The sequence below is a fragment of the Choloepus didactylus genome, chromosome 1 (assembly GCF_015220235.1).
Source record: "Choloepus didactylus isolate mChoDid1 chromosome 1, mChoDid1.pri, whole genome shotgun sequence".
Classification (NCBI taxonomy): Eukaryota; Metazoa; Chordata; class Mammalia; order Pilosa; family Megalonychidae; genus Choloepus; species Choloepus didactylus.
The window spans coordinates 63,863,771-63,887,408 of NC_051307.1; the positions used below are offsets into that span (position 1 = coordinate 63,863,771).

General features: G+C 34.7%; 1 protein-coding gene across 2 annotated transcripts in view; it reads right to left on the reverse strand.

The window, feature by feature from the left end:
* Window positions 1-720: 720 nt before the first annotated feature.
* Window positions 721-23,638, reverse strand: part of TOMM70 (translocase of outer mitochondrial membrane 70) — a 56,608-nt gene continuing 33,690 nt past the window's right edge. For both annotated transcript variants that reach the window (XM_037834515.1, XM_037834517.1), the window contains exons 5-12: window positions 21,035-21,183; window positions 14,114-14,321; window positions 11,672-11,806; window positions 10,227-10,334; window positions 9,247-9,363; window positions 7,040-7,137; window positions 6,202-6,324; window positions 721-2,923 (exon numbers count right to left, since the gene is read on the reverse strand). In XM_037834515.1, the coding sequence (XP_037690443.1) occupies window positions 2,770-2,923; window positions 6,202-6,324; window positions 7,040-7,137; window positions 9,247-9,363; window positions 10,227-10,334; window positions 11,672-11,806; window positions 14,114-14,321; window positions 21,035-21,183 (1,092 nt within the window). In that variant the 3' untranslated portion in view covers window positions 721-2,769. The remainder of the gene's footprint in view (window positions 2,924-6,201; window positions 6,325-7,039; window positions 7,138-9,246; window positions 9,364-10,226; window positions 10,335-11,671; window positions 11,807-14,113; window positions 14,322-21,034; window positions 21,184-23,638) is intronic.

Here is a 23,638-nt window from a genome sequence, read left to right on the forward strand (position 1 = left end):
AGAGGTAATGCCCCCCCCCCATTTTTTTTTTTACCTCTTTTTTTGGTCAGTCTAGTACAAGTTTTGTCTATTTTACTGATCTTTTCAGAGAAGCAAATTGTTTTTATTAATTGCCTCAATTATTGTTTTATTTCCTTTCTAATCTTTATGATTTCTTTCCTTCTACTAATTTTAGGCTTAGTTTGCTCTTTTTCTACTTCTTCCAGATTTGAAGTTAGGTTATTGATTTGAGATCTTTCTTCTTTATTTAGGCATTCATAGCTATATTTTCCTCTGAGCACTGCCTTCGCTGCATCCCATAAGTTTTGGGTTTTCATTTTCATTCTCTGAAGATATTTTCTAATTTCCCTTGTGATTTCTTCTTGACCTTTTAATTGTTTGACTATGTTGCATGGGAAACTGGTTTAAGTATAAATTTAACCACAGGGTTTGCGTCGTCTGATTGGCAACCTTTCAGGCTGCTAAGTACATAAAAATTATAGGTAAGAGATGGAATGAATGGTTTTACTAGCTTTCCTTAGAGCCTTATTTCACAAGCAGGAGGGATGAATGCTCTACTCCATAAAAGAAACCAATGCACTCATTTTGCTTCATATACTAATGTTGGTATATCCGTATCTTCAACTTCAGTTTGAGCCCACAAAGAATGACTGTGAATTTACTCAATACTACAATAAATAAACTACCTAACTCTCTATTTAAAAAATAAGATAGAAAAGCTTGGATATAATATTTATTTGGTGAATTTACATGTGAGGTCATTTACAAAACAAAAGATACAAACTGATGCAGCTTTCAGTGCAGCTTTAGATATTTTCAGAACAGGCAATAGTCCATGAGGACTGGAATGATAGTACTGAATGGCACATGCTTCATTGTGTGCATTCTTTTATTCTCCCCAAACCCAAGGGATAAGAAGGGGGAGAATAAGAAAATGTCAGTGTTAATGTAAACACACAGCCATGCAAATAAAAACTTTTTTTTTTTTTTTAAGTCAGCGCTTATTTGGAGATGTAAAACATTTCTGTTTTCAGGGTTATCATAATAGGTGCATAATTTCAGAATTAAAAGGCAGAGCTCTCAAATTGTCCATTATTCAAGTCATCTTAAACTATGTTAACTGCCCCACTAATTAGGTAGAGCCCCCCTCCTGCCACATCCTCAGTACTTTCTCAAAATTTTGACTTTGGAAGGAGTAATTTCTCATAGTTTCTAAAAAGATAGTATTCGCAGACAAAACCTTTTTGGTTTCAATAGATAAAGCACCCTTTTAAAGAAGGGTAAAATGCTCTTTTATTCCCAACACCATAAATTATAATCAGATTTCATTTCCAAAAAAGTGTAACTGAAGACTTGCTCTTTATTATACTCAGACTTAACTACCACCCCCTCCCCAAATATTCCAAAATAAGAGACCACTCAACAACGCAATCCCTCCTCCATCAAAAAATTCCAGCACATAAGCAAAAGGATGGTCTATAAATGTGACAACTAGAAATAAACCATAAAGTGCTTTCTAAGTTAGGATACAAAGATAAAATGGGGGGAGGGGAAGAGAACAAAACAAAAATAAAACTGCTGCCAGTATTCCTAGTGAAGACCTGGACATGAGCAATTAGGCCTTAGAGACCAAGGTTACCTGAAAACTAAACACATGTCTTCAGCATCTTTTAAAGTACCGGCTCAACATTCCTTAAGTAAATGTAGCCTTAAAATTGATGCACTCAGCTTGTCATTTTAGGAAGTACAATGCTTCTTGGCTCCAAGACTTGCATCCTTTTTATATCTGAATCTTGAAGCACATTTTCATCATTAGAAATTGTAAGCTAATTATATGCCTCCACGTGTCACACACATACCATCTTTATTTACGTTATATATATAACCACCCTGCATTTTCTTTAAAATACACTCTTAAATCTAATAGTACTTAGTACAGAAAATAACCATGGGCAATTATGAATACACTTGCATTTAACCTTACCTTTTGTCTCGTTCGTTCTCCCAATACAGAACATTTTGCTTCTGCATAATTTCCTGTATGAAAACTAGCTACAGACTTTTAAAAATGATAGATGTACATTAACCATCAGAGATGAAGGGAATCAAAAGGATTAACAGTTGCCACTGAATCTTTCTGACTTTGCAGAATGAGAGGAATTGTACATGCTGATCATGTATGAAAGGGTCTCTCAATTTTGTTGTTTTAAAACAAAATCCCTATATAAGCTTTGTTTTCTTCAAAAAACAAAATCTACTAAAAAGGGATTAATTGAATATAAAAGAAATCTATTTTACAGCCAGCACTTACTATTAATTTAAAACCCAACATACTGTAAAACTTATATATTATACATATACATATATATATATTAAGGAAGACAAAATCATCTGGAGCATAATCACTCCCCAGCCCAACCCCTCAAAAAACAAAAAACAAAAACAAAAACAAAAAAAAATCAAATCAACAAATCAAAGTTTTTATTTGCATGGCCAGTTATCATCTGTACTCTTTGCAACTTGATTTAACAGGCCTTTAACAGGTTCTAAGCTTTTGTTGCACGGGGAATAAAAGCTGCAACACTGCAAACTTCCTTCAACAGCCACTCCCACAACTAAACATGAAACACATGTAAAATATGACAACACGAACTGAAATACTAAGTTTCACCATTCAACACAATTCTTGAGTATCTTTAGGGTTCAGTTGAAGAGGGGGTAAACTTCTAAAAAGAGGTCATTTTCCATGCCCCCAACCCCCACCCCATTTTATAATGTTGGTGGTTTTAAGCCATATTTCTTTGCAACTTCTGTCTGGGCATGGGCAGCATCACAAAGTGAATATAGATGAGCCATCTCCATTTCCGATTTGGCCAGATTAATAGCTTTGTTGAACATGTCAATGGCTTTCTCCATGTTTCCTCTAAAAGAACAAAAATTTTACAAGTCTCAGATTGTCTCAGATTTAAGTACTTCACAAAATCCAATGAAGTCTGTAAGTGATGCTACATTGAGTCTCACTAGTAAATTTCAACTATGATTCTAATAAAATGCTTCTTTATAATAAACAAAATAGTGTCCAGCACTTAGAAAGCACTTAATGAATATTAGCTACAATTACTACTACCATATCCTACTTTATACCTCCTATGTTCTTTGTTTACAGATAAGAACAGTGAGGCTAGATAAATTATATGATTAATTCTGCCTCGTTCCAAAGTTCTGCTTGTTTCTATTGTATTGTGAAGCTCCTTAAGAAAATAGTGAAATACCCGCCCGGGAACATTAATGACATTCAAGGACATTACCCACACAGATTTGTGTGAGCCCATCTTCTCTCAGCCTCATCTCTTACTCCATCTCCTTACCCCAGTCACACAGGTCTATCTGTAATTCCCTGATTGTACCATACACTCGTGCCTGCACATAATACTCGTATCGGTTTCTCTGCTTTGTTCTGGTCAAATCCTTACCCTTCTAAGGCCCAGTTCAGATATAATCTCCTCATGAGAAATATTTTCCCTTTCCCCACCCCAGGCAGAATTAGCTTCTCCCTCTTCAGTGTTCCCATATTTCTACTGTCATTTTAAGTATAATTATATGGATAGATATTTGTTTATACCATACTCTTACAAGCTTGATGGACATCTCAATTTCTAGAACCTAGTACAAATGCCTGGTATCAGGATCTGTTATTTGAGGAAATGGATGAATAGGCTTGGTCAAGAAGATATAATTTACCTCTGTCTACGTCTTTATGTAAGATACTTGCCAAGAACCAACGGCTATTTTAAATAACTAGTTCTAGCTATGTGTATATATGCACGCATTTTTTTAAATCATACAACAAATATTTATTAAGTCTCTACTATATTCCAGTTAGAATGTAAGATGTTAAAAAATACCTCTGGGTAACTGTTTTTAATCTCCTACTGCAATATAATGGCTACGTGCTAGACTTATTAAAAAACCAGTAACTTTTCAAAAGTTCATTTTCAGACAGAGAGCGAGCAGATCTGATAAATCCTAGGATAATCAACAATTGTACTGCTAAGTTTATAAATAAGTTGCATTTATTTGTAAAGTGGGATTTAGAGTGGATTCTTTTAAAGTATAATTAACACTCAAACAAGATTCTATCAAACCCCCTAAAATTGGGGGTCCTTGAACCCAGGATCTATGAACACTTCAAATTAAATGCAAGAATGATAGTCTAGTATGATAATACTTTATTCAAATTAAGACATTAGCAATTAAGAAATAATTTAATATTTACATGTAACTGTTAAGTACCACATGGTTCAAAAGAACCACAAAAGTTTCCATTAGCCTACATATATTCTGCCTTCTTGAGCAGGCAGAGGGCCAGAGAAGGGAGTGAATGACAGGGAATTAAAAGAACTCATACAATTCCTGACAAGTAGTAGTCAGTGACTTTGGACATTAGTGAGATACAGGCTCAAATTCTGTCTCCACTACTGGCCTGCTGTGTAACTCTATTAACTTAACGGTCTAAGTATCAGTTTCTGTACTTTTCAGTTAAACTGAGAATCATATAATCTCCACCTTTGTAAAGATGGGGGTAAAGATCAACTGAAATAATACTTGGAAAGCACCTAATGTTCAGTACGAAGCCTAGAGTAGTTCCTCAAATACCATTACTAAGATGACATATACACTAAATGTCATGGCATAAACAGTTGTGTTTAATGGTGGATCTTAAGTGTAACTTTGGATAAACATTTACACCAAATAAGAAGTTATGGAAGTCAAGAGTTGCAAAAAATCTTTCGCAATCCCTGATTTTAAAGAAACAAAGGGGCTCAGAGATGATGTTGCAACTTGCCCAAAATCACTCATTAAGTTGCTTCTTTGTAGCAGGATTCTGATCTTTAGCAACCTGGCTACCAATCCGTATGTTATACCATAACATCTAAGCACATTGCAGGCATATTTTTCCCTCCAACAGGAATAATACAGGTGAAAAGAGAGGAAAGAATATACAGTGGCATTAGGATCTAGTTTCTCTTTCTAATCCATCTGCTTGACTTAAACAACTTTTACAAGTGGGACTTTTAAATTGGAAAAATAATGAAAAAGGCAAATTAAAGTGATACAGCTTTTTGGAAGCTTGCCTCAAAAAGCATAACATAATAAGACTTTAAAGTTAATGGATTTGTACACCAATGTTCACAGCAGCATTATACACAACAGTCAAAAGATGAAAGCAAAAAGTGTCCATCAATAGATGAATGAATAAATAATATGTGGTATATACATACAATGGAATATTATTCATCTGTTAAAAAAAAAAAAAGGAAGTTCTGATACATGCTACAACATGAATGAACCTTAAAGATATCATATTGAGTGAAATAAACCAGGACAGATATTGTATGATTCCACTTATATGAAATAAGTAGAAAAAGTTCATGAAGACAGAAAGTAGATCACAGGTTACTGGGGTGGAGGTAAGGGGCAGTAATTTAGGAAATTAATACATAATGGGTGCAGGGTTTCTGTTCAGGGTTATGGAAAATTTTAGTTATGGATGGTGGTGATGGAAGCAAAACATTGTGAATGTGATTAATGCTACTGTGGTATGCTTGGGAGAGGTTTAGATGGGAATTTTATGTTGTATACATGTTACTGCAGTTAAAGGGGGGGAGGGAGGAAGGGAGGGAGACTAAGGAGACAATGACAATTAAATGCAATGTAGGAAAAGACAATGTCCAAAAGGACATTGGGGCAACTGAAACAACTGGAATATGGACTATATGTTTTATATCAATGTTAAATTTCTTAAACTTGATACTCAGGTAGTCACATGAGTATCCTTGTTGCTCAGAAATATATGTTGAAGTGTTAAATGTTAGAGGAGCATGATGTGCATCCTACTCTAAAATGTTTAGAAAATAGAAGGGGGGAGCAGAGAGAGAGGGAGAGAGAGGAGGGGGAGGGGTGAATGATATAACAAATGTGGCAAAATACTAAAAGTTTGTAAATCTGGGTACCTGGGTGCAGTGGTGTGTTGGAATTCTATGTATTATTTTTGTAACTTCCTGTCAAGTTGATGATTTTTCAAAATAAAAAGTTTAAAAAATTATTAATGGATATTGGTGATGACATGTCTGTAATGAGAAAGAAAAGATAAATATCTATGGAGCTGCCATCAATTTCCTAACAGACTCTAGAAATTACCTTTGCACTTCAATAGTTCCCATGGTTTCATATGCAAAATCACATTTATTGTCGATCTCAATAGCCTTGCTGATAAGCTCCAAACCTCTATCCAGATCTTGCTTCCACTGAAGTTGAAGTAAACTGCAAATGCAAAAAGGCCGTCAGGTGGGACCCTGGCCTAAAGATCAACAGGAGTAAGTTGTGACTCGATTTCTGCCCTCACTGAATTTATAATTTAACTTAAAAGGAAAAACTAAAACTGAAAAGAGTATATAATCAGTATCAAATTGTGTTTTCTTTCCAATTTATATTGGCTTTATAATGCAAGATCCTTTATTATGAAAAAAGTATCTAATGGTTGAGGCTCTATTACTAACTCATTACATCACTTAACTTTTTTTTTTATTTCAAGTTTTATTATGCTATATAGATTTGCATTTCTTGTGATCTAAGGAACATCAAAATTTTATTTTAAATTTGTTCTTAAAAATAAACATCACTTAACTATGTTATATAATTAAGTGAAGTTTCTTATGACAATTCAACTCCACAAGGACAGGAAAAACTTACTTGTTTTCTATTTTGATACAAGCAATATTTGACAGGATGTTTAGAATTGAAATTAAAAATCTTTATCCTAGAATGCAAATAGTGCATTTACTTATTTCTCATAAGAATAGAAGTAAAATTAAAAAAAAAAATTAACAATGAAGTATCCAAAAGCATTCAGAAATTTGTCAATTAATTTCACTGATACTTCACTACAGTCCCCTTCTTCAACAGCCATAAGAAATTCATTTTGTTACTATGCCAGAAATTTAGTTTCTTACTGGAACAGAACCACGAAAATACATACCCTTTATGAACATATGTTGTGGCATTATCTGGTTCCAAATCAATACATTTATCATACATTTCATCAGCTTTCCCAAACTGTTGTTGATCTGTTAATGCCTATGTAAGGAGATAATATATTAACTGTCAACCTAAGTAGTTGAAAAGCATATTGCTTATTAATATTGCTTATTCATTTATCCATTCACTGCCAAATTTTCATGTTTTGGTCACACAAATCACTTTAAAACATTGCATCTTAATTATTGGAGGTTTTAGTTGGCATTGTTTTTGTTAAGTCATTAGTTATATGCAATAGCAGATAACATGGTAAACTGTAGAATTCAGAAAATCTATTTCTAGTGCCAGTTCTAAATATCAGATCCTCATAGGTATAGTCATGCCATTTATTTATAATTTATCATAATATATCCTAAAGGAATTTCTTTAGGGACAGGACTTATTTAGCAAGAATAGGTTATGTGTATTAAACTGCCATTCCCTAAAAATGACTGATTAAAAAAAAAAAAAGCAGCTGCAATCCATTATTTTAAGGCAAATCTACAGGTGAAACGGAAAGGTTGGTTCTCCAGATACCAGCTCAAGTTGAAACTGAGAGTTGGCCAGCATCTAAGCCAAAACTTTAAGGGTTAAAAGAAAAAAGTTATATATATAGAATGAAAAATTAAAAGAGGACAAAAGGACAGAAATATTAGTGCAAACAGACTAAATACTTTGCTAGTGCTGATGAGAAGACAGTTCAAGCAAGCCAAAATCTATTCTGAAGGAAGCACAGTGACAGGAAACTGTACCATTAAGAAAGTTCTGCAGAAGAGTTGTTCCTAGTGTTGTTTTCTTCAAAAACTGTACACTGTCCTTTGCTATCTTAGCTTTAGCTGCTTGTAAAAATCTGCACTAAAGAGCCCTTCTGAATTCCATGACAATGATGAGGGTGCCTTCACCTTCCGGTTTATTACTAATCAAGTATGAGGCAGAAACCCAAGAGTATCCCCTATTAAATAGAAATGTCATATGAAATAATGTGCATGTGTCCTATTTTAACTTCCATATATTCTATAAAAATTTACATAGTACATGCTTTTATAATTACAGTGTGTAGTCCATCAACCAATGTATCTTCACCACCCTGTCTAGGAATTCCAAGAAAAAAGATAATAAATAAGATTATTTCAAACTGACATTACAGAACTTCTAGACTATGTTTTATACTCCAGAATCTCAATCCCTAATAATTCAGTGAAATGTAGGACCTGAAAACAGATCCAATGCAAATCAATCTTCTTAAAAGTCCCTTCTCAATAAACTCTGAAAGTCCTTTAGAAACTTTTCTTATATCTATCTAAAGACAACATGAAGGATAACAATGGTTTGAGGGGAAGTCTACCAGGATTGGTCATTTTTTATGTTTTCTATTTTGGTATGTTTGTGGGGGGGGGGACCCCACAATATTTCTTTTGTAATAAAAAGATTCTATCTAAAAGATATGATTAGAGAATTGAGATGGCTGGTTTATATAGATACCAAAAGCAATTTGCAATTTAACGGATAAGAAAGAAAACAAAGTCATGCAGAGAACATTAATGTGAGGGGAAAAAGTATAATTGTGGCTGTTAGAAGCGAATTATTTTCATGTAAATGGATTGTTTATAATAAATAGTAAGTGTTCAAGGTCTTCAGGCTACAATGAGAAAGTTAAAATAATTCAAATTTAAACCATACTTCCCATAGCTTCAATCCAAACCAAGGAATGTTTCCAGAACAATTTTAATTATTTTCCTTTAAGACACAGACCAAAAAGAAGTTACAATGAGTTGTTACAGCCTATCTAATCACTTAAAAGGACACTGATCAAGTAAAAGAAAATCCTTTCTATGGACATTTGCCTCACCAATTGCATACAGTTAAGTTTTCCTAATGAAACAAACTTTTGCTAGTCCCATCCAAATGCAAACAAGAGGGAAATGTTCTGCTTAAGTTTCCTCACATTATGAGATTAAATCTGCAGTTTATAAAATGTGTCATATAGAAGCCCCATCTTGAAGTGATTCAGGATCATCCTGGGGACCAGGAGAATCAGAGCAGGAACAAAATCATTTTTGCTTTCACTGGAGCTGCAACTAGAGTAGCACTGTTTTCTGATTTCTATACCAGATATATTTCTTTAAAATAGGACCTGCAACTGAAAAAAAAATTTTAAATAACATTTACCTGGGCATATAGTGCATAGCCTTCAGCACATCTTGAAAATTTCTTTATTACCTCTTCAAAACCTTTCATAGCTGCTTGGATTTGTGAAGAATTATTTCCTGTATATGCCTGGCGATACTGTTTACAAAATCAAAACAAGACTGTCAAATCAAGAACTCACTCATAGAACATTAAATATTACAAAAGACAAACAAAACTACATAAATATTTCCAGAAAAGCAGGTGATCTGCTAAATAATTTGTTGATTCCCAAAGCGCTCCCAGGAAATATCTCAGCAGCAGGGATCCAAAGGCTATATATGATTTCACTTCTACTCTATAGCTTCAAGATGTTCAATACTCTAAAGAAGGGCATACTAACTTGTAAGAAGTTAACTTTGCAGATAAATGGAGGGATTTAAAATCTAATTTATTATCTCTTTACTAAAAATGTTATAAGGCTCTGTCATTAAGAACATTTTTCATTTATAATATAGTTCTTGACTGTTTGTGACCCAATTTCTTTCTCTAAAAGGAAAATTATTTTAGCATTCAAGACTATGGGTCTAACTGAAGTACTTATTTCACTAGAAATGGACTTATTTTAGCTTTTCAACTTTGTGTTTCTGAATATTGTTCAAGAAGTAGCACTATAATGGATAGATGAGACAGCAGTTATGTGATATCATGATTGCAGAGTATTTCCTCAAAAAGCTTTTATTTGTACTGGTTTATGGTAGAAAGCAGGGAGAACAGGGCTTTTTAGGGGAACATAAAACCAGGAACAAAGATAACTCAAATAAAACATCCAGAGAAAGACAGTAGTAATATCTCAAGCAACATACACACGTATGATTTCCCTACACTAATGCATGTTTTTCCACTGTAGTCATCCTTTGGGGGAAAAAAATAAATGATTTTGTAGATAGTGAGATACTCATTTTTGTTAATGCTGGGAATTATAAATAATATTTAGGAAGTACAAAGAAAATAGTACCTACCAATGCAAAACATTTCTGAGCTTGTGCCAGAGCAGACTCAGGTCTTAATCTAATACATTCATCAAAATCTGCCACTGCTTCTTCAACCTGATCAAGCAGTATTTTCAGCTAAGAAAAATAAATAAACATATAAATAAATAAATAAGCAATTCAAAATGATATGTGTGCCAGTAAAGTATTCACTGTGTATCTTCTATTATCACAGCTCAGTATAACTTATATTATTTGATACAGAATTACTTTCTAGAAACAATGAACTAGGATATGCTGTAATTTTAAAGGAACATTTCTAAAATTACTACTGTCCAATTTTTAAAGAAGCACTACAAACCCACCTTTGTAGTTTTTATAAACTGGATTCAAAGTCCACATTCTATTTCACTAGAACCAGGATAATGAGTTGCCTACTGCTTTGATCCTTGAAAGCCACTATAATTTCTTATGGAAAGAGAATATTCTGATTCTTTCCTTTCTACATAGAATTTGGTATTTCTTAAATTAATTTCCTTGGGAAGAAATCCTACAAAGCTCCATTTACATTAAAAGCCCACCATTTCTGCACAGTAATTTATATCACTATTAAGCAAGAAACCCCCTTTTCTAGAAAAATAACATTTCTGTGCTTTCCAGTTTCAAGGCAGATTAGACATTAGATGATTAACTTTTAAATTAATCTAAGATACTCCGAGGAAGGGGCAAAATGCCCAATGCCCAATGAAAGGAGGACATGCTAACGTAAGTACCTACTATATTCAATGAAATGTATTTTCATTTAATATTCATGACTAATCTCCTATAACTGTGGTGTTATTTCAGATGAGGAAACTGAACTTGAAAGACCTTAAGGAATTCAAAGTAGTAACATAATTTACTATATCTAGAATTTAATGTGACCACTTAACTAATTTCACACAGATGTATTAGGTAAACCTAATTCTGCATTAGAAAGAACTTTATCTTTTGTTTTTATACAGACAGCCTACGTTTCCAACATAATTGACTCTAAGCAGCCATGTTAATCAAAAAGATTAGAAAAGCCAAGTTTTCCTCAGATTAAAGCTGTAAGAACTGTTTTCTTCACAATATATTTTAACCAAAAACCAATATACTTGTTATAAAACTCCATTCCTAGGATTTAGAGGATTTTTTCATACTGTTTGGATAATCCAGCTAATACTTCTTTATAGCAAGAAGCCCACAAAAGTCATTCTCATTCTACTGAACATTTTTAGTCTTCTGTTTCTCTTTTTTTCATAAGTAAATACCAAAACTATAAGGACAAATGTTCAAGATGGAATTAAATAAAGGCCAACCCAAAGTGTAAACCACTGTGACCGTTTGTGGATGGTTATCAGAAGTGATATAAGAAAACATTAAGAGATTCTCAAAAATAGTATCAAATTCTTCCATCCAAAGGTCAGAACTCTAGGTAAGAAAAGATTTACCTGTCCTCGGTGGTGATAAACATCTGCATTCTGAGGATCAATGTCAGCAGCCATGTTAAAATCCTGAGTAGACAGCAAAGGCTGCTGCTGTTGCATGTACATGCTACCTCTTTTGATGAGAGCGTTTGCTCGAAGCTATGTCCCCAAAATGAGAAAAGACCCATCATTACTTCCCTTTTTATAATTTATTGAAAAAATTTATTTTTTAAAAAATAACAGCTTCATTGAGATATAATACACACACTCATCAAGCCTACTCTTTTGAAGTGAACAATTCAGTCAGTGGTGTTTTAGTATCACAGAATTATACAACTACTGACACTAATTCCAAAATATTTTACTTGCCCAAAAAAGAAACCCCATAAATTAGCAGTCATTCCCTTTTTCTTCCTTTTCCTTCAGTCCCTGGTAACAAGTAATCTATTTTCTGTTTCTGGGACTTGCCTGTTCTGGACATTTCATATACATGGAATCCTATATGATGGGGCCTTTTGTGTCTGGCTTCTTTCACTTAGCCTAAAATTTTCTAGTTCACCCCTACTGTAGCATGTATCAGTATTCATTTCTTTTTATTGCCAAATAATATCCCCATTGTATAGTTATACTATTTTATTTATCCATTCATCAGTTAATGAACATTCCAGTTGTTTCCACTTTTTGGCTATTATAAATAATGCTGCTATGAACATTCATGTACAGGTTTTTGTGATGACATATGTATTCAATTCTCTTGGGTATATACCTAGAAATGTAATACTGGGTCATATGGTAACTCCATGTTTAACCCTCTGAGGAACTGAAAAACTGATTCCCATAGGGGCTACATCATTTTACATTCCCACCAACAATGTATGAGGTTTCCAATTTTTCTCCATCCTTACCAAAACTTGTAATTGTTTGTCTTTTTTATTATAGCCATCCCAGTGAATGTGAAGCGGGATCTCTTTGTGCTTTTGATTTGTATTTCCCAAATGGCTAATGAAGTTGAGCATCTTTTATTGTTCCTTTTTGGCTAATTTATAATATATGTTCTTTGGAGAAATGTCTATTCAGATCCTTTTCCCTTTTTTTAAATTGAGATATGAGTTCTTTATATATTCTTGATACAAATCCCTTTGATCAGATATGTGATTTGCAAATACTTTCTTGATGGTGTCCTCTGACGCAAAAAAATTTTTAATTTTGATGTAGTCCAATTTGTCACTTATGCTTTTGGTATCATTTCTAAGGAAACCCTGCCAAATCCAAATTCATGAAGATTTTCTCTTACGTTTTCTTCTAACAGTTTTATAGTTTTAGCTCTTACATTTAGGTCTCTGATCCATTTTTAGTTAATTTTTGTACATGGCATAAGGCATGCATCATTACTTTTTGCAATTAAAAATAAAACTCAATCATAAAAGAAGAAATATGCTTCTCCAAAATTTTGTTAAAAGCAATACTACATATAAATGTCTTCCTAAATGAAACAAATAAGAACACCCTCTGCAAATATAACAAAACACATAATAGGATATACTATTTGTAATCATTAGGAAAATAAGCAGGAGATAAAATTAAAGGTAGTATTACTAGGGTATATTCAATTTGAAAAATCTCATTTTGAAAGGAGTTTTTAACAAATACCTAACTGTAATTATTTTGTTTACAAGATGTTAAGATAATTTGTTAATAAATTATTAAGCCTTGAAGCCAGCTTTTACATCCCCCCTCCTCCCCTCAAATATATGAATTATTCATTTGGAGATGAAAAGAGGCTACAGAGTTCACTTAATTCAATGAGAAAACAGGCCACAGAGATTTTAAGAAATGAGTAAGAAATACAGTTAACTGGTTGCTAAGTAGAAGGTTATACTGGGTAGAAGGTTCACATAAATCAACAGATCTCCTTAATCTTCATTATAAAAATAATTACATACATGCTAAGAATACCTAGATAATGAAAAGCTGTTCTAATCACTATAACTGCAAAGACTTTTAGTATATTATATTCCATATCATATTTTTAGAAGCTTTACAAAAAATCTTTCAGAATACATTATTAAATGTTTTTATCTTTAGTAAGTATATTTTATAAACTGGTGCTACATGCTACTTACAGCACTACCTATAACATTGCTATATCACCTTTATCACTATCCAAATATAGTCCAATACTTAATGCAGCAAGCAATGGCTATGAGGGGAAGCTGATGCTATCAGGTGCTATAGAAAAAAAAAATTTTCTTTCCTAGCTAAACATAAATATCATCGATACTTATGTTTCGGTTTCACTGCACCCACACAATCATCATTGGGTGTAGGTCCTTTCAAAACAAAAACAGTCTTTTGGAGACCAATAATTGAAATGCTGAAAAAAATTGACAAAACATACCTAAAGGCATTTATTTCTATTTGTTAATTTTCACACACACACACACGCACACACATTTTTAAACATACCTTTACATTAGCTTCTTTCAAACTGATGACCTTATCTAAGTCAGGTTTGGCTGCATTGGCATTGCCAATAAGCAGGTAGAAGGTAGCTCGTAGTAACAATGCTTCTGCCATGTATTTGCCTTGAGCATCTATTTCTTTAGAGCATTCACTTATGATTTTATCATAGTTTTCTTCTTCCATATATTGTTTGGCCTTTAGATACCCAGAACTGAAAATTAAAAGTAATGTAGGAAATGAGTACACCAATTGAGTTAAGCAGTTGTCACTTCCCTTTAACAAGGGCCTGAAGTTCAGGGGGGGTAGATTACGATTTTTGATGCAGATTAGTATTTTCTTGATGGCTTGGGGAGGGGGTTTTAAAAAGGAAACAAGGAAATCAATGACAGAAATCTGGGGTAAATGCCCAGGCTCAAGTATTTTGATATGTGAAAAGATGAGGCAGACTGTATTGTTCCTTGGCTAGGATCCTTCAAACAATCCTTATGATGGGTAAGGGTCTGCAGTACACGGATGGCACTCACGAGTTGTTTAATGACTAAGAGAAGGAACAGAAAAATAGGAAACCAACATGTAAAGTTGGGTCACAGAAGTCAAGGAAGAGGTGTGATGAAGGCTGTGCTCTGTAAAGATGACCCTGGCTGTGCTGCGGAGAATGGACTGTAAAGGAGGTAAGACTGGAGGAATGGGATATATCTGAAATGTTCTCACACAGAAGATTTATTACTCATTGTTTCACATCAAAGAAAAGACCTAGACATAATAGCTGGACATATCTAAGAAACAAGTCTAAAGAAAGACTCTTGCATTATAAAGGACTTAAAAAATACCCTTCTCTGTTTTATAAAAAGCAGTGAGCATACTATCACTTGATGAATTTTATTGGGGATGCTGGCTGAAGGGATTTTTTTGCACTGGACGGAATTTCAACCAAGATGACCTGTAAGTGGCCTTTCAAATACAAGACATTGTAATTTAAAGTAAATTTTCTCACTCCAGTTGTTATACTCTGAATAGAGAAAACTGGAAAGTGGTATAAAATTTGTTGGACAAAATCTTAAACTAGGCACCAGCTTTTCATATATTTACATTGCAAGGTCTCCACACTCTAGTTTTGTTCTAGGTTACCAAGATAAGAAAATACAAACAACTATTACATCAGATTGGAGGTAATAATAGTTTCTACTTATTGAGAACATAAGTGCTAGATGCTTACATACATCATCTCTCAACTTCAAAATAACCTGTAAGGTAAGTCTTATTAGACCCATTTTAAAATAATGACACTAAGACTCTGGGTAAAATGAAATTCAAAACCTTAGGTCCAGGAGAAGGGGCAAGATGGTGGCAGAGAGAGGTGTGGAATTTAGTTAGCCCTTTAGAGTAACTAGTAAATGCCAGCAACAACTAATTGGTAAATAGTCTGGAACAACTGTTGGGAGACATCTGTGACTGAATACACATCGTACATCAGCCTGGAATGGGTGGAATGGCTTAGAATGCAGCATAAAAACTGTAAGTAAAGCTCCCTTAACTGCAGAGCTGGTGCCCCTCCCCCACCAGCATGGCAGGCTGAGCTCAAACATTCCCTGTGGAAAAAAGAAGCAGGTTACCTGGAAGGAGGGAAAGTAACTCAACCAAGCTCCAACTGCAGTTTTAATTAACAAATTTGGACTACCGAATACAAGCTATAAGTACAGATAAACCTGGAGCAAGCAGGAAATGAACCTGAGGTTCCTCCCAGCAGAGAGGAGGCAGGGCTCATGGAAAAATAAATAAATAACAACAGAGGCTTTTGGAGACAGCTGAACTCAGAATACTGGAAAGCTGCTGTGTCCTAAGAAGAGGGGCACAGAGGACCAGGTACCAATACTGGCTGACTTGCAAAACAGGGCGGCTGGGAACTGGCTCTGAAAAGGGGCTTGCTTTCTTTTTCCTTTTATTTCCCTCATTCTAAACAGCTCATCAGAGAAAGCCTCAGGCATTTTCAATTGTCAGTACTGACCCAGGCAAGGGTACAGTTAACAGAGTCAAAGAGACAAAGGGGAAAATGAAATGTAGACAATAACTCCTAAAGGGTGTATCTTCCCTAAGAATAGGGGGGCGGGGCCCAGCTCAAGTAGCTGCTCTCCCTCAGAGAATTCAGACCCCAGGGCCTGGGGGGAAGGTGGGGCAGGGAACAAAACCAGAAACAACTTAAGCTTGGCATTTGACACCCTCAGCCCCTGGCCAGCACAGGGTCCACTGAGAAATAAAGGGACCACACCTCTTTATACCACTGGGGAACTGCGGGCTGACAAGTGTAACCTGCTGGGGAGGATAGGAAAAGCACAGAGTCTAGAGGCCTCACTGTCTGACAACATATGACGTCTCACCCTTAGGGAAACGTAATACTGAATATAGTCTCCTCCTGAGACCTGGGTTCATCTGGTCTGGGAAAATCTGATTTGGGTAATCAAGGAAGCCAGATGCCTAGACAGCAAAAAATTATGAATCACGTTAGGAAAAAATGAAGATATAGCCCAGTCAAAGGAACAAACTTACACTTCAACTGAGATACGGGATTGAAACAACTCATTACTAATCAAACAAATCACCCAAATCAATTCAAAAATCAAATCAAAGAGTTGAGGGAAGATATGACAAAAGAAATGAAGGATATAAAGAAGACACTGGGCGAACTTAAGGAAGAACTTGAAAGTTTGAAAAAACAATTGGCAGAACTTATGGGAACGAAAGGCACAATACAAGAGATGAAAAACACAATGGAGACATACAACAGCAGATCTGAAGAGGCAGAAGAAAAGATTCATGAACTGGAGGATAGGACATCTGAAATCCTACATACATACAAAAGAACAGACAAGGAAAAGAATGGAAAAATATGAGCAGCGTCTCAGGGAACTGAATAACAACATGAAGCACATGAATGTACATGTCATGGGTATCCCAGAAGAAGTAAAAAGAGGCAGAAACAATAATGGAGGAAATAATCACTGAAAATTTTCTCTTATGAAAGTCATAAAATTATAGATCCAAGAAGCACAGTGTACCCCAAACAGAATAAATCCGAACAGACATATGCCAAGACATTCAATAATAAGATTACAAATGTCAAAGACAGAGACAATTCTGAAAGCAGCAAGAGAACAGCGATCCATCACACAAAATGGAAGCTCGATAGGACTATATGCAGATTTCTCAGGAGAAACCATGGAAGCGTGAAGGCAGTGGTATGATATATTTAAGATACTGAGAAAGAAAAAAACTGTCAACCAAAATTCTGTATCTGGCAAAATTGTCCTTCAAAAATGAGGAAGGACACTGAGAGAGTTTGTGAACAAGATACCTGCTCTGCAGGAAATACTAAAGGAAGCACTACAGATAGGAAAAGGCAGGACAGAGAGGTTTGGAGCAGACACTGAGAGAGTTTGTGAACAAGATACCTGCTCTGAAGGAAATACTAAAGGAAGCACTACAGACAGACAGGAAAAGACAGGACAGAGAGGTTTGGAGCACAATACTGGGCAATGGTAACACAATAACGTAAGTACACTGAACAAAGATGACTGTAACTGTGGTTGAAAGAGGAAGGTTAGGGGCATGTAGGACACCAGAAAGACAGACAATAAAGACTGGGACTGTATAACTTAGTGAAATTTAGCGTGGTCAATGATTGTGATTAAATGTACAAATATGTTTTTACATGAGGGAGAACAAACGAATGTCAACTTTGCAAGGTTACAAATGGGGTGGTTTTGGGGAAAAAATACAATCAATGCTAACTAGAGTCTACAGTTAATGGTAACACTGTAATATGCTTCCATTAATTGTTAACAGAGGCAATAGACCAAAGCTAAATGCCTATAAGAGGGAGATATAAGAGAGGGGTATGGGATTCTTGGTGGTGGTGGTGGTGATGTCTGACTTTTTTTTATTGTGTTTTATTTTTTTTATTGCTTTTTACTTGTTATTTTTTTTCTTTCTTTTCCTGTTTTCCTTTTTTCACCTCTTCCTCTTTCTTTGTGGAAGACACAGAACTGTCCTTATATAGATAGTGATGGTGAATGCATAACTATGTGATTACACAAGGAACAACTGATTGTTTACTTAGGACAGAATGTAGGGTGTATGAATAAAATTGTTTAAAAAATAAACAGAGGGATACAAGTGCTGGAGAAAATGTGGAGAAAGGGATATACCTAATCACCGTTGTTGGGGAAGTAGAATACTGCAGCCCATCTGGAGGGCAGTGTGGTGGTTCCATAGGAAGCTAAGTATGGGTTGCCATATGGTCCTGTAACTTGGTTTCTGGGTATATATTTGGAAGAACTGAAAAGAGGTACAGAACGGACATTTGCACAGTGGGGTTTATGGTGTCAGTATTCACGATTTGCAGTGGCTGGAGGTGGCCTAATGGTACCAGTGATCGATGAACAGAATGGCGAACTGTGGTATATACGTACAATGGAATACTGAGCTGCCGTAAGGAGTGAAGTTGTGAGGTGAACAGACACTGAGGACAGTATGTTGGGTGAAATAAACCAGAAATGGAAAGAAAAACATTTTAACGCCTCACTAATATGGACTAACTATAATGTGCAAACTCTGAGAATTGAGTCTAAGAGCACAGGTTATCAGGGGAAGGCTTATTGTAAAGGTTCCTAGGACTGGTAAGCAATTAGAGCAGTTGTATCTTTTCCTGAGTTCTAACCGTTATTTCTAAATTCTGAGATTCTGAGCTCTTTGAGTATAACCTGGTCAGTCTCTGGAACTTTGGGTATCTGTGTGACACCTGAAACTCTGAGCCAGAGTCCAGTAGCTATGAATGTCAGCATTACTCCATACAGCAAATGTTAAGGAGTCTGAAAAAAGAGATCAGACTTCAATTAGAGAGATGAATGAAATGGACTTGGTTAGGACTAAGGTAAATCAGACAAAAGGGTAAAGGACAATATTGACAGTGCTTTTAAAACTTCAACTTCTGTGTGAGACTAAAGGAAGAGATGTTTATTCGGTGCAAAATCTATATTGTTTGTAATCTATCCATCCATCTATATGACATCTTAAACATTTACTTTCCCAACTACAATTTTTTGAAAGACAGTGTATCTCTGACTAAATTTTGAACATTTTGGTACAATTATGCACAGAATTCTCCCTAACAGGGGGCCAACAATAGAAGGTTGAGAGATATAGATCAAAAGCAATTTGTTCCCACAAACCCTACAATATGCTATAGATACAAAATCCAGCTATGCTTTGCTACAGAAATAATATTCCCCCTTCTTCCAAACTCATAATAAATGTGTTGATAACAATATTGTACCTTCTCTTAGAGAGAAGAGATAGCCTTAACAGCAATACACAAGTATTGATAAATATAAATGGATAAGCAGCCTAGAGGGCTTATATACTACATTATATCACTTGATCCCCAGCTATAAACATAGCATCTTGTACTTTGCTTTCAGCTCTCTACAGGATCAAACACAAAAAGCCTGAAGAATGGCACTTTCCTAGACAAGCAGGAAAAAACCTTGAAGAAATTCACTCTTTTACATATTCCTAAGCATCTGTCAGTTTATATATTAAAAACTTCCCTACAGGAAGGGATGTTTATTTGGTGTAGAATTTATAATTTTCTGTAGCACACTAAATAATTTAACTTGTATGGTCAGTTTATTCATAACACCATAATTACATAGAACTTTGAATAGGAAGTGAAATCTGGTAGGTTTTTACAGATTAGTGTGAAATCCCTATTCATCCAAAAGTAATTTGGGTAGAGAATAAAAATGTATTTGCAGGGCCCCCTTGAGGAACTGGGGAAAAATGCGGAATTATTAAATTCCCCACCTGGGGAATTACTGATATTCTCACAAGCATTGAGGACTACCAATGTAATAGCCCAAGCCCTCGATCTTGTTACTGCAAAGTAGAGGCTAAGCCTACTTATAATTGTGCCTGAGACTCTCCCCCAGAGAACCTCTTTTGTTGCTCAGATGTGGCCTCTCACTCTCTAAGCCCACTCGTCAGGTAAACTCACTGCCCTGCTCCCTACACAGGACATGACTCCCAGGAGTACAAATCTCCCTGCTACGCAGGACATGACTGCCGGGGATGAACCTGGCATTGTGGGATTGAGAAAGTCTTCTTGACCCAAAGGAGGAAGGGAAATGAGACAAAGTTTCAGTGGCCTAGAGATTTCAAATGGAGTTGAGAGGTCATTCTGGAGGGTATTCTAATGTGCTATATGGACACCCCTTTCTAGTTTTTAGTGTATTGGAATAGATAGAAGGAAAAACCTGAAACTGTCGAACTACAAACAAGTAACCTTGATTCTTAAAGATGATAGAACTATGTAGCTTACATGGTGTGATGGTGTGACTGTGAAAACCCTGTGGCTCATACTCCCTTTTATCCAGTATGTGACAGATGAATAACAATGGGGACAAAAAATTAATTGAAAAATAGGGTGGGATGGGGGGATAGGATGTTTTAGGTATTCTTTTTTTTTATTTTTATTCATTTTTTTTTTTGGAGTAATGAAAATGTTCAAAAAAACTTCCCTGAACTAAAACATTTGTATATTGAATTATACAATAAAGTATAAGTTAATGCCACTTATTCAAATGCAGTCACCAACTTGATTCCCTGGGAGTCCTTTTGAAAATATCATATAAGACCTTAAAAGGACGGCAGACTCACGATAACCAAACCTTGAATCAGCCGAGAATTAACTCTAAAAGTGTAATAGATACATGCTAGAAGAGAAGTATTTTTATTTTAATATTATCATCATTATATAATTTTTTATTATAACAAAGAGAGAGAGATATGTATATATTTTTTAGATGATCCAGAGCCTAGATGGCAGCAAAAACTAAAACATTAAACAGACACTATGTTTGACATACTTACTTTTCTTTCACTTCTAAAGCCTCCCCTTCCTTGTCTTTATCTTCATCAGACTTCTCTCCTTTAAGCATAGGCTGAGAAATTATATCATCCGTGAAAGAACTGAAGTAAGATTTGATAAACTGTGGAGACGGCATCAGAGGTTCACGATTCTGAAATTTAACCACACTTAAGTATATCAAAATGAGAAAACACTAACCAAAGGAACAGGTGCATTTGTAGACCAATGAGAATAACTGTTTTATAAAAATTAAAATCTCATTTTCAAGTAACTGAAGAACATTAAGCTCCAAGCTACAGGACAAAAGACAATGGGAATGATGAAGCTGCCAGTCCCAGCTGTTCAAAGTAGATTTTAAATAGTCTTTCCCCTCCAAAGATGGAATATATCAAGAACTCTTAGACCTCTCACCAAAAGTAAAAGAGGCGAAATCTGGAACATAGAAGACAACTGCTGATTTAAAACTACCTTCTCCTGTTTCTGCCCTGAAGGACTAGTATCTTAATTTACCATTCAAGACAACTTCTAAACAGGTGCTGAAAATATTAAGTCCATTTACCATTGGTTTTCATCTGTCCTCTAGTACTGTTGAGAACACTGCATCTGAAGATCTCCATTACAGGTAGCTGTCATTTAATTTCAGACAGAAATCACATTTCCTGTTTTAATTACTTCCTTTTGGTATGGCAACCTGACTCATAATTACAGGAGTATTTTGTTTCTCCTTAAGAACTACAATTAGGATGATAGCATTTTAAAGGAAGAGGGACTAACAGTCAAAGGGCCCTTATAATACATTTTGGAAACTTCATCCACAAAAATGAACCCAAAGAGTTTAAAATGAAAATATTGTATTTAATATTATATGTTTAACAAATATCATTACTGTTATTTTGGTAGATTTAATGTCTTTGTAATTGAAGGAGGGAAAAAGGGAATCTGGCTCTGTAAGTAAATGATTTAATCTAAGATAACAGTAGGATAGAAGAAAACAAGAAGAAATCAAAGGGAAAATCTGTATTTATTTTTGTGCTTTCTGAGAGATTTGTCTTACTTTAGGACAAATTTAGGACTAAGGAAATAAATATTTTAAATCAAATGGTAACTGATCAACTGATAAATATGCCTAATTTTAGTTTTCACTAAAACTAGACACTTTAGTTTTCACTAAAGACAGTAATATAACTGGCCATTATTAACTACTTTAAGGAAACAAAGCACAAAAACAAACCTAAATGGCATTTATTTGATGTTGGGTAAATCATTAATGTGTTTTAGTTTCCAATTTCAGCTTAAAAATGAAGCTGTCACCTCATGCTTCCACACAGGATTGCAAATTTAAAATGAAAACAAAATGTTACAAGTAATGGCCTGAAATAGAGTAACAAGGTACAAATACTAACTGCCACTTATTAAGTACGTGATCTGGTGCATATCATTAAACTTCTAGACTTACTTTCCTCATCTATAAAATGGCAATAAAAATACCTGCTTTATTTACCCTACAAGATTGTTGTAAAAGTCAAAACGATAATACAAAAATTATTTTGTGATTTATAAAGTGACATGCAAACATGTATGTGTGAAAATATATGTAGAAACCTATTTAATATAGTTTATCCTACATTTTAACATCTTGCAGTCCACCCAGGCTAATGACTCAACAATAACATTACATAAGAATACAAGGAAACCAGATTCCTTTGAGGCTCAATTTATAAAATTCTAATACTACATTTTTGAAGAACACCAGTTCTAGAAGATGCTCATGAAAAAAAAAGTTTCACAGTTTAGAAACTGAGAACCCACTACAGCTATTTTGGTCTTGAGATTCACAACACATCTTAGTACAAGTAAGTGCTGCAGTAAAGAAATCTGTTTTAACTGTTTGAAGTCAGCTAACACTCACAGATGTAAAATTAAAAATACAGACAGCTCATTAAAATCAATTTAAGAGAAAAGCAAATTATTTTTATAGGAAAAAGAACAATTGCCTCAATATTACTGAAATTTAGCATAAAATCTCCATGATATTTAGTGATGCCTGCAGTACTTCTATGACAGTCTATTTACCTTCCCTTGGACACTTAACTATTTGATGATGCCTTTTATAGTAATTTACTGTCTCTCACTAAATTTTAATTCTCAAGAGCAAGGGTCATATCTTTATATTCAGACCCCCAAAATGTCTACCATGGAGCTTTGTTCAATCAATGTTTGTTGAATTAAAACATGTTATTAACAGCCTACAACCAATTCCCATTTGTACAGTATACCTTTAAAAACTTATGATATAGAATTGGAGTCCACAATCTTTTTCTGTAAAGAGTCAAACAGTCAACATTTTAAGCTTTGTGGGCCATACAGTCTCTGTTGCAACCTCTCAACTCTGCTGTTGTAGCACAAAAGCAGTCAAAAACAATGTATGTGTGTGGCTGAGTTCCAATAAAACTTTATGGTCTGTGGGCCATGGTTTGATGATCTCTAATACAAATGAGTATTTCCAATATTTTCCAGGTACAGCATTGGACATATCCTACATTCTTACTGAAAAAAAAGGAAAGCCGCAAAAGCCCAGGATCACAGGAAAAAGAAATATAATCCAG